Here is a 12658-nt window from a genome sequence, read left to right on the forward strand (position 1 = left end):
AAAATCATAAAATTTTATTGTCTAGTGAATAATTTTGCACTGCCTGTTCTCAAGGCAAATTAGTAATAAGGTCATCTCCCTCCAAAATTAGAGGTGAGTCCCTATCATTTCTACAAAGGATTCAAGGGGATATATGTGGACCCATTTATCTACCAAGTGGGCCATTTCGTTATTTTATGATCTTAATTGATGCATCTGCACGATGGTCTCATATTTGTTTATTGTCTATTTGAAATGTTGCATTTGCTAAGCTGTTAGCACAAATTATCAAATTAAAGGCATATTTCGTAGATTATTTGATCAAGTCAATACAGCTAGATAATGCTGGTGAATTTACATCCAAAACATTTGATGATTATTGCATGTCTATAAGGATTAAGGTTGAACATCCAGTCCCACATGCCCACACATGAAATAAATTAGTTGAGTCTTTTATCAAACGACTCCAGATAATTGCACGTACTTTATTACTAAAAAGTCAATTACCTACTTCTATGTGGGGACATGCTATATTACATGTTGCAGCGTTAATCCTCTATAATTGGTCTTTAGTCACCAACCTGATATATCTCATTTGAGAATATTTGGTTATGTTGTATATGTCCCTATTACGTCTCCTCAACGCACAAAAATGGGACCCTAACATCGCTTGGGAATATATATCGAATATAATTCACCATCCATTATCAGGTACTTGGAACCATTAATAAGTGATCTTTTTACTACACGATTTACAGATTGTCGCTTCGATGAGACAACTTTTTCGTCTTTAGGGGAAAAGAAAATGCCTCCTAAAGTTAGGCATGAACTTACTTGGTATGTACCTACCATATCTCATTTAGATCTTTCCACATCCCAAAGTGAAACTGAAGTACAAAGGATAGTGCATTTACAAATTATTGCTAACCAAATGCTTGATGCATTTGTAGATATAGCAAAAGTGACAAGATCACATGTTCCAGCTGCTAATGCACCAACAAGAATCAATATGACTACTGAACAGTCCATTCGAGCCATGATTGATCAATCTACTTCATGTTAGAAACGTGGTAGACCTGTTGGATTGAAGGACACTGTTTCTCAAAAAAGAAAGGCAAATAATCAAACAAATATCAATCATGATGATCCTAAGATAAATGAAAATTCCACACTCTCTAATACTCTTCCAGAAGAGGTTATGGTCCCTGAAGAGACTTAAGCCCCTAAAGTGGCACAAACCCCTGAAGTGGCACAAACCCCTGAAGTGGTACAAAATCTTGAAGAACAGGAAAATGAGAATATTGAAATATCTTTAAATTATGTTTATACATGAGAGATGTGGAATCGTGAAACAATTATAATTGATGGTATATTCTCATTTGCAGTAGCTACTGAAATTTTGAAAGATGATGATTTTGAACCATGTATTGTGGCTGAGTGTAAACAAAGACATGATTAGCCTAAATGGGAAGAAGCAATTCAAACAAAATTAGCTTCTCTAGCAAAATTTCAAATGTTTGGCCCTATAGTTCCAACACCTCAAGACGTACAATCCGTTGGATATAAATGGGTATTTGTGAGAAAAAGAAATGAGAAAAAAGAAATTGCTAGATATAAAGTCAGGATTGTAGCCCAAGGCTTTTCCCAAAGGCCTGGTATAGACTTTGATGAAACATATGCACCTGTGATGAATAAATCACATTCAGATATTTAATCAGTTTAACAGTCTCTGAAAGACTAGATATGTTTTTAATGGATATAGTTACTGCTTATTTGTATGAAAATTTGGACACTGAAATTTATATGAAGCTCTCTGAAGGATACAAATTGCTTGAAGCAAAAAGAGTCAATTCAAGAGGTATGTACTCAGCTAAATTACAATGATTATTGTACGAATTAAAACAATCCAGACGTATGTTATACAATCACCTCAGTGAGTATTTGAAAAAATAGGGCTATGTGAATGACCCTATATGCCTATGTGTCTTTATTAGAAGGTCAGAATCAGGATTTGTTATTGTAGCGGTTTATGTTGATGACATGAATTTAATTGGGACTCTTGAAGAGCTCTAAAAAACTACTGAATATCTAAAAAAAGAATTTGAAATGAAGAATTTGAGGAAAACAAAATATTGTCTTGGCCTGCAGATCGAGCACAATTCAAGTGAAATACTTATCCATCAATCAGCGTATATTGAAAAATTATTAAAATGCTTTAATATGGATAAGACTTATCCTTTGAGCACCTCAATGGTTGTTCAATCTCTTGATCCAAAAAATGACCCATTCTATTTCGTCCTAAAGAAAAAGATAAAAAGATAAAAAGATAATTAGTCCTGAAGTACATATCTTAATGTCATTGGAGTCTTATTATATTTGGCCCAATGCACGAGACCAGATATATCATTCTCAGTTAATTTATTGATCTGATTTAGCTCTACACCAACCCATCGCCACAGGAATGGAATCAAACATATACTCCGTTACCTATGTGGAACCAGAGAGTTGGGATTATTCTATTATGTCAAATCTAGTAAAAATCCTAGTTTGGTAGGTTATGCAGATGCTGGTTATCTTTTTGACCCCCATAAAGCCCGTTCACAAACGGGATATGTTTTCACTTATAATAACACAGCAATATCATGACACTCTACCAAACAGACCTTGGTTGCAACTTCTTCAAATCATTTAGAAATTTTAGCTCTCTATGAAGCCAATTGAGAATGTATATGGTTACGGTCTGTTATCCATCATATTCGAAATGCATGCAGTCTTTCCTCTACAACAGACACTTTTTCCACATTATGTGAAGACAATGTAGCATGTATTACCTAAATTAGAGGTGGATACATCAAAGGAGACAGAACCAAGCATATCTCATCGAAGTTCTTTTACACTCATGAGCTTTAGCAAATCAAAATGATTGATATCAAACAAATAAGATCCAGTGAGAATCTTGTAGATTTGTTCACTAAAACAGTATCGACATCAACATTTGAGAAGTAAGTATGTAACATCAGTATGCGGCGGCTCAATAAGAAATCAAGTTAATCCTACTACAAAGAGGGAGAACGTTCATCAGGGGGAGCATTCATCAGGCAAAATTTTGAAGTTTATCAAATATTGGACAAAAGGTGCAATGTACTTTTTTTTCCTTCACTAGGTTTTGTCCCACTGAGCTTTCCTAGTAAGGTTTTTAATAAGACAGTTTAAGCATGTCCAACGTTAACTTACAAAAAATTAAATAATTATGTTTCTTTATTTTGATTTTTATCCCACTAGATTTTTCTTTAACAAGGTTAATATAATTATCTGAAAGTGGTGGAAATCCAAGGGGGATTATTAAAGATGGTTGATTTTCCACCACATAGGCAAGTTGACAAATTATGTGTGAATACAAGAATATAAACATGCATTAAAGTCAAGAAAGGGGGCCGTAGGCTTTCTATATAAAGACCCTCTCCTCTCATTTGTATACACGTCTTTCTCTCAATTAATTGCAGATTGCTTTTTCTTCCTGTACATATCTTCTTCTTCTTTTTTTTTCTGCCTTTATCTCATTCTACTGCTAAAGTTTGGTTAACTGTACTTATAATAATTTGTATGATTTAATATAATAATGTAAATTAATTGATATGATTTAATATACTAATGTTACCCTGACGTCAGAGCATTGAAAGAACATTGAATCGTGAAATTATAATAAACATTCTTACGATACAATAGTTAAAAAAAAGAAAAGAGAAAATAGAAATAAATACTGATATTAATGGTTTTTAGGCGATTGCTTAGTAAAAACAAATTTCCCCATATGTTATATAGAAAGAATTTTCCTATAATAAGAAAGAATTCTATTATAGTATTATCGATATGGATATATAAAAATATTCACATCACGAGTAATATTATGTGTATATATTTTAATACATAATTTAAGTATATAAATAATGTCATCATGTGATTAAGTATTACTTTATCTTTAATTTAAAATTATCTCATCACTTAATTTGTTATCATTTATGTATCCAAATTATATATAAAAGTATATACGTATAATTTTATTGCTTATTTTATTCTTATTACAGCTTCATAATGTAATTTGTATCTACATTTGTATTCTTTCTTCTTCTTCTTCTTTTTTTTTTTCATAAAAAGATACAATATAATATACAAATAAATAGGAAAATGAATTATTATGTAATTTTTTTATTGTACTTTTTTGTAATAAAATTATTATGTAATTTTTTTTTTCACCAGTAGGATCAATTATGAGTGGTTAAAGTTATTTATCATTTACTAAAATATCAAATCCGTCATCATGGAGCAAGAAACTTTTTTCGGTGTAATATTTAACGAAACAAAAGAGCAAATTCCTGGAAACAGGATGGAAAAAGAGAAGAAATTATAGAAAAGAGCAATACTTGTTGGAAACGCTAGGTTCAATCTATGTAATTAAGGACTTTCACTTTTTCACACTAGGCACGAAGAAAATTGTGGACTTTAATTATATTTATAATTAAAAGAAGTCAGTTATTAAACAATAGAATGATGCCTGCAAAGACTTCCTAGTCTTCTGCTGCATCCATAAATAGAAGAGAAGCTTTCCAATTTGCTCTACAAAACATAATACAAAACCAAGTTTTTGTTCTCAAGAACCCTGGAAATGGCGACTCAGATGCAAATATTTATGATTCTTGGCATGATACTATGCCTCACTTCAGTAGCTCATGCCGCTCAAGGAAATGCAGTATACTATAAACCCCCTTACACCCGTAAGTTTACAAGAAAATTTATGTTTATATATATATATATATATATATATATATATATATATATATATATGTATGTATGTATGTATGTATGTATATATATGTATATATATGTATGTATGTATGTATGTATGTTTTCCGGTGTTATCAGTGTTGTAAGATTATTTTGTATTAATGGTTTATGATAATTTTTGACAGCGTCAGCGTGCTATCAGAACGAGGACCATGGAAGTATGGTTACAGGAGTAAGTGATGCCCTATGGCAAGGCGGAGCCGCCTGTGGAAGAAAGTACACCGTGCGATGCATCGGAGCGGCGAATTTAGCGCCGCATCCTTGTCATGATGGAAAAAGTGTTGAAGTAACAATCGTTGATTATTGCCGAGAACAATGCAATGGAGTTCTTAATCTTTCCCAGGATGCTTTCGCTGTCATTGCTGATCTTGATGCTGGCAAAGTTAAAGTTGAATACAACCAGTAAGTTTAACTGATTTCTTACTTGTACAATTGTTAGTGATAGAAATCACAAAAGGAACAGTCTCTTCATATATATCTTTCTTTGTTTTTTTTTTTTTGTATTATTATGGTTTCTTTTTAATTGAATCTTCCATTGTTGCGTTCTTATTTGCAGGGCTTGACTTGAAGCTTTTAAAGTTAAAGGGGTTCTCATCCCTGCTGGGAAGAAGAAGATACTTTAAAAAATAAGCAGAAAATTATGAAATAACCAGTTGTATCTTTTGCAAATAATAATATATATAAATATGTAAGCTTAATGGAGCTGTATCTGAAAATAAAATGGTGATCGAGCCGAATTATTCGAGATATGTTTAAATAGTTTATATCGAAATTTAGTGATTTGACGAAACTTTTGATGTAAACAAAGGAAAATTAAGGCCCCCTCACAAAATGGGATCCAGGGAACCGACTGTAGCCAGCCGGCCATCCCGCCTCTACCCTTAATAAAGGACAAAAGACGTATTCCCTGAATTCCCAATCCCAAGATTTTGAAACCCCAGATAGTTAAAGATTAAGAGTAACTAAATTTTTAATAAACTAAATGATTGAAAAGTTATTTTTTTACCCTCGGGCCTTTTTTTCTTCTCCGGGCGACCACTTCCGCTCTCACCATCAGCCTGCCTTCCCATATCTTCTTCTCTCGCCATTGATCTTCCCACCATCTCATTTTTGCCAGACAGAGATGAATTTCTCTATGATTTCAAAAGCATGGATCTATGTAGTGGGGTAAAGATCAGCATCAAATGGCCAAAGATCTACCATCTCCGTGGCCGGACGAAGCTGGGCGGGTGGGATTTAGTTGGCTGCAGAGTCAGCTTGACATCTGCTAGAAGCTGGGCGGGTGATATAGAGACTGGCAATGGCTGAGTTTATCTTGGCAAATTAACAAACCCAAGCCTTTTGTCAAACACCTTCTACGCAACAACTGCTACATACCCAAAAACCAACTTCCGATCACCAGGGGAACTTCCAAATCATAACAAACTCCACAATCCAAATTCCCAACTTCAATAATTAATTAGCACCACCAAAATTAACACAATTAATGCCTCAGTTAAACCACAATTAGTCTCCAAAATTAAGAAAAGGAAACCGATTGCACAGAGTGGCTCAGACGAAAGGATACAATAATTTTTTTTAAACGAAACCTTAATTAATAATTTTAATAAAACAATTTGTATTTGAATTTTTGAAACTTGTAAAAATAAGAAAATACACTAAACCTTGGGTGGGAATGAAACTTTTGGCTTCCAACTTGTTACAAACTGGAATTATTTTTACCACATTATGATATTTTTAATATCCAACAATTGACTAGTGTAGCAAAATATAAAATCAACATTGATAATTATTTAGGGAGGAGCCAATATTGTAAAATCAAGATCTATAACAATCTGGTTTGTTTTTTAACGAACACCCCATCACTATTCTTATTTCAAGTTTCGCAATCCAAGATATTTATTAATTATATTAGAGAAAATATAACATTATTAATCTATTTTGGTGTAGGGAAAAATTTTATTAATCATACCAAAGAAAATAAAATATTATTTGTCCTTTTTATATGGGTTTACTGAAATTGCCATTTACATGGTCATTTCTAATATGCCAATGTAAAATATCCAAAACATATAGATTGAAAAGTCAATTTCGATCAAGTTAACCTTGAATGAAGGTCTATTCGAGTTTAATTCAATTTCAAATTATCCAATTCAAATTGGTGAAGAGTAATATCGCAAAGGTGAATTTATTAGCCAAAACAAAAAATATAGGGGAGAAAGAAGAGAAAACCTTTAAATATAATATATAATTAGACCTAATAGTTCATGTCATTGGATCGTGTTTATATCATACCAGTTTAGATTTCGTGTTAGAGACCTTCAACTTTAAATATATCAGTAACTTGATCTTCACTCTTGCAGTAGACAATATCAATAATGTCTTTTATTGTGAGATCTCGTAAAAAGTAAAACCTTACATCAATATGCTTGCTTCTTCCATGCAAAACAAGATTCTTTGATAGTTTTATAGCTGAGTTGTTGTCACAATATATGAGAATGGGTCCATCTTGCTTGAAATGAACCTTCTGAAGGATTCGTAGACAAATTGCTTGAGAAGCACATGTTGCTATAGCTACAAATTTGGCTTTTGTAGTTGATGAAGTAACTATTGGTTGTTTCTTGGAAGACCATGAAACAACTCTTGATCCCATCATACAAAGATAACCTGAAGTACTTTTCTGTCATTTGGATCTCCAGGATAGTCATTGTTTGTAAAACCAAATAAATTTGATTTTTCACCTTTTTTGTAAAACAACCTATACTCAACTATACCTTGCCAATATCTGAGAATTCTTTTTGTAGTCAAAAGATACATTTCCTTTTGAGATTCCATCTAGCTACTAATAAGACTTATTGCATACATGATATCAGTCGTGTTACAGTAAGATATATCAAGCTTCCCACAATTTGCTTGTAAAGAGTGTTGTCCACCTTTCTTCCTTTTGAATCTTTCAAAAGCTTTAGACCAAACTTAGTTGGTATAGAGACAAAATTGCAATTCTTCATCTAAAACTTATCTAAAACCTCTCGAACATATTTGTTTTGGGAAATAAAAATCCTAACACCCGATTGCACCACTTCATTTCCCAAAAAATAATGCAACATTCCAAGATTCAACATATCAAATTCAACCATCATGGATCTTTTAAAATTTTCAAACATGTCCATATCATTTCTAATGAAAATAAGGTCATCCACATATAAGCACACAATAAGTATTTTCCCATCATTACCTATTTTAATTAATAGTGTATGTCCATAGAACATTTTTTAAAAACTTCCCCCAGAAAATATTCATCAATTTGACTATACCAAGCACATGAAGCTTGTTTTAACCCATATAATACCTTTTTCAATCTGTACACTTTATGTTCACTTCCATGCTTTGCATAACGAAGGGGTTAGATTTATGAAGAAGCAAAGCTATTTTGGCTATTAGTAGTCCAATTATAGTATTTTCATCAATTTTCCATTAGCATGACTAAAAGGGCATATTTACTTATTTAACCATATATCAAGTAAAAACACCATTCTATTGTCCCCCCTCTAAACTTTCTAAAACACTGCTTGTTGCATATGCATGCATTACTTTTCTTTTTAACTTTTATTTGATTAAGCATTATTTGTCCTTCCAAAAAATTAATTTAATCACCAAACAAGAGACATCAATGGGATCCATACAACTGAAGTCTTCACGGGTTAAAAATACTAAAGAACTATATCAGGCTCAACCAATCAAGCCCATAACTAGATTAGGAGTGCATACAAAGAATCCATATTAGACATGACCCATATTTGAAGTCATTGAGTTAGAAAAGTTGCTCTATATGAAATACATATGTATACCTAAGACACTTAGACAAGAGATACAAGGGCATTGACATGTTTGAGGAAAACCTAGATATGTAAAGAATTTCATATGCATGTAAGATAATTAATAACATGTTAATAAAATAATTAAGAACAAGAATTTGTAGCTTCATTTGACTTGATTTTATGACTTGAATTTGTGATTTGGATTTGTTGTTCAAGTTCATGTCTTATTCAAAAAATGATAACGTTTTAGTCAAATAATTGGTAAAACTATTAATTAGAGTCATAAATTTGATTCAAATGAAGCTACAAATTTGAAACATTGATTTGAATTATAATTCGAGCTAAATAAAACCACAAATTTGAATTACTAATTCAAATCAAACTGAATCGAACACCTTCTAATTTAAGTTCAATTCAGTCTAAAAAATAAATTAATTCTTCTAATTCGAATGCAATTTGAATTCCAATTAAATGAATTCAAATCAAGTCAAAATGAGCCAAGCCACTAAGCCAAGAGGGTTTAACTAGTCAACCTAGGTGAATCTTGGTCTTTGGGTCTTCGCGCATGCCTTTTTGCCTTTAGTCTTTAACAATTACATAGCTTTGTTTCTTAGTTACATAATTCTAAGAAAATAAAATAAAACCTAAGCTAAAGAAGAATGGGGATTAAGACAAGGTGCACAGACCCTATTTGAGAATTACAACCCAAAAAGGGAATCAAATAAAAAAATATTTACATTGATTCTTTGGCTGTGTATTGGGCACTATGCATATTTACATTAATACATATACAACCAATTAAAATTAAATTTTAATTATTATTTAACCAAGTGTGAATTACATTCTAGTCCCTAAATTTTTGTAAAATTATATTCAACCCCAAAGCTTAAGAAAAAATTCAATTTGGCCCAAATTCTACAAAACATGACCTAAATTCAACTTGCATAAATAATAAACTCAAACAAAATAATCAGAGAACATATTCAATAATTTACACACATTTACATTGTTTATGAAACTCTACAAATTGTGCAATAACATAATTGCAAGTCATCTTTATCGATTTAGGGTTTTGACTAATTCAATTACATACAACAACAAGTAAAATAATTAAAACAAGTAGGAATTATTTTCATAAAAATATATCTAAATGGTGGCTTTGATACCATAGTACGGTATTAAGATGTCGATAACTAACGACGTAGCAGAATTAAAAATTTATAAGAATCAAATAATCCTAAAACCCTAACCAAAATTCTCATTTTAAAACATATTTAACATTAACAACAAAACAACCCTAGGATGTTTTAAAGTTTATACCTACATTGATGGCTCGTCCAAGTCTTCACATGGCAGAGAAACAAATGCTATCCAACTCTCGTGAGGCGGCACCCTAATATCCATGTGGAGCACAAATACAAGTGGAGCACAAATACAAGAGGTTGTCTAAGAAGAAGGCTGCTAGGGCTTCTATGTGCTAGACAAGAACATGTTCACCGGAAGAGAGAAAATCAAAGAAAACCTAGGGGGCGACTAGGGTTTTTCTTTTTCTTTTCTATATGTGGCATTCTATATCTCATTGTATTAATTAACTCATGCTTATATTTGTTTATTGTGCAAGTATTCGAGTCCTAATGGACTTTTATCCAAACTTGTTTCCATCAACACACGTGCATGGGTGGCACAAAATTATGCCAAATTGCATTTAACATGTATTGTATGACTAGATAAGGTTTTTCCAATCATGCCATGTATTGGCCTTGCATGGCTGGAACAAAAAGGTCATCTTTTGGTCCAGCTAGGTGATGCACCTTAGTTTTGCATAATGCCAAATGACACTATACACATCAAGTCAAACTTGGTCAAAGTATGGTCAATCAAAATCTCTCTCTCCCCCTAAACACTAGGATTGTTACCAAAATGATCCTTGCTTCTGAATTCATATCAACCCCTATATATGTGTGACTTATAAGCTCTTTATCTAACCAATAATGTCTAAATTCAAATTAAATTTAGATACAGACCAAGATTGATATCTAACAAAACATCATAATCCCTTAGACGATAGAGTGTCAACGAATATCTCTTAAGTTTTTACAGTTACGTATAATTCAATCATTTTGTTAACTAATATCTCTCGAGGCTAAGATATAGAAACATGTCTCTCTCAATAGTTCCTCAATATCATCTGATATACCAAAGGAGATTCTCAAAACCCAACCCGAGATCTTGGAGATCACCCCGTGCTTATGAGCAAGCCAGTGAACAACCGTGTAGTCATCAACGTATTTCTCTAGTAGCCTTAACCACAAGTAAATTTCACCTTCTCCACCTCTCACCGGATCTTCTACCAACGGAGACAAGACTTCTAAAATGATTTCTTTGTTTGTCACAAGATCTTTCACTTGTTTTGTCACCCACTCTGCCCCCGTTTCTAATGAGTATAGAGCTAGCTAGATACTACAAAAGTTTTGAAGCACAGACTGGTATATTATTGTCATTTTGGGATTTTATTCGATTCCATTCACTTCTCTCCGGTTCTTCCACAAATTTTTGCCACTCTTAATTCTTCCACAAATTTTTGCTCTTTAATAACTGTAAGATTATTCTTTGCTCTCTGAGTTTTAATTTGTTAATTCATTTATTCCTTATTTTGTTAGATTTGGTAATTAAATTGTTTGGTTGATTTTAATTTACTGGTTGATTGTTAGAATTGTTGGTATCATTGTTTGAATGTTGATTATTTGTGCATATTAAGTGTTTGTAAAAATTGGTGTGAGATGCTTAATTGTTATTATGGTCTTGTCTTTCATTGTTGATATTATTGACTCTGAGAATTACAACCACGACAACAAGGGTTGGAATAAAATGCTGAAGTGGATCAAAAACACCAGGTAATGAAATTTCGGGAGCAAATGTATATGTGTTTCTCAAATAAGTTGGAACATGTAAGGCTGGAGCTTCAGATGATTTTCAAGCAATTGGTGAAGAGAGAGGAGCCTTCACTTGATAATTGCTTGAGAGATAATAGGTACGATGAAATTTTCTGTTTATGGTGTCTTTTTGTTTTATATAGAAATTTGTGAGGTGGGAAGCCCACTCCGCCTTTACTTTTTTGCATGAAGTGTTATCCTTCATCTTTGTGGGCTATATTATACTTGCAGCTCAATCTTAAAAAAATTGTTTATAATTGATTAAAATTTTGGCAGCCTTATTTTGAACCACTTCTTTCTCTGTCCCTATTGAAGCTTAAGTTTTTGAAATTCTTAATTTTGAACTTATGGATCTATATAGAGTCAATATATTGAAGATTTTTTTTTTTTTTTTTTTGTGGATTTAATATTGCACTTCATGCTTGATACTCAAAGAAGTTTTTAATCATCAGATTCTGTGGGATTTCAAATTCCTTTGTCAAGCGCAATGTTGATGGAACTTCTGTAAGCATTGTTAATGTATAGCCCAAAGTTCAGGGATCCCACAACCGTCTAAAAGTAATTCTACAAGTCAAATCAATTTGGTTCCGCCACTTCAACAAAATAAAATTGTTCACTGTAATTTATTGTTTACTTAATCTTTTTAGTTCAAAATTTGAAACTAAGCCCAAGAGACCTCATTATTACTTAGTTAATGCCAAGTAGTAAAGAGAAGATAACATTTTTCTATACATTTGTGCTAAGCTCTTGAATTGTTTTCCCTTGCGCATGTTTATTGGCATGTTTGTTAATAGTTAAATTTATTAGCGCTTGATTTAAATTTATAAAATTTTTTGGTCTAGTGTTATGAATGTTTGACTCGAGGCTCTTGTTTAATATACTAATTAAACTTGCCTGATCATTGGTAATCTTATCATACTTAAATTTCTTGAAGGGCACAGGATCTTATATTTGATAAGTGTAATGATCAAGAAAATATAACTGGAGAACAATTTAAACTTCTTCTTGTTACATCTTATCAGCAAAACAAAACTTGGATTATATAGCCATTACAAGAGAAGTCTAAAAAACTAAATTCAAAACAAC

The 12658-nt window shown here is 32.1% G+C and overlaps 1 protein-coding gene and 1 long non-coding RNA gene across 2 annotated transcripts; both read left to right on the forward strand.

Annotated features, from left to right (window-relative positions):
* Window positions 1–4521: 4521 nt before the first annotated feature.
* Window positions 4522–5570, forward strand: LOC123200358 (EG45-like domain containing protein 2). The gene is made up of 3 exons (XM_044615529.1): window positions 4522–4751; window positions 4947–5223; window positions 5378–5570. Exons 1-3 carry the CDS (start codon window positions 4643–4645, stop codon window positions 5382–5384), a joined length of 393 nt encoding a protein of 130 aa, XP_044471464.1. The 5' UTR covers window positions 4522–4642; the 3' UTR covers window positions 5385–5570.
* Window positions 5571–10818: 5248 nt separating this feature from the next.
* Window positions 10819–12301, forward strand: LOC123201072. Its single transcript, XR_006498711.1, has 2 exons — window positions 10819–11670; window positions 12025–12301. It is a non-coding gene; the product is annotated as an uncharacterized LOC123201072 (long non-coding RNA).
* The last annotated feature ends 357 nt before the right edge of the window (window positions 12302–12658 follow it).

Source organism: Mangifera indica, chromosome 17 (assembly GCF_011075055.1).
Source record: "Mangifera indica cultivar Alphonso chromosome 17, CATAS_Mindica_2.1, whole genome shotgun sequence".
Classification (NCBI taxonomy): Eukaryota; Viridiplantae; Streptophyta; class Magnoliopsida; order Sapindales; family Anacardiaceae; genus Mangifera; species Mangifera indica.

Coding starts and splice junctions, on each gene's coding strand:
- LOC123200358 (XM_044615529.1), top strand. CDS start 4,643: ATGGCGACTCAGATGCAAATATTTATGATTCTTGGCATGATACTATGC. Junction 4,752..4,946: donor CTATAAACCCCCTTACACCC/GTAAGTTTACAA, acceptor AATTTTTGACAG/CGTCAGCGTGCTATCAGAAC.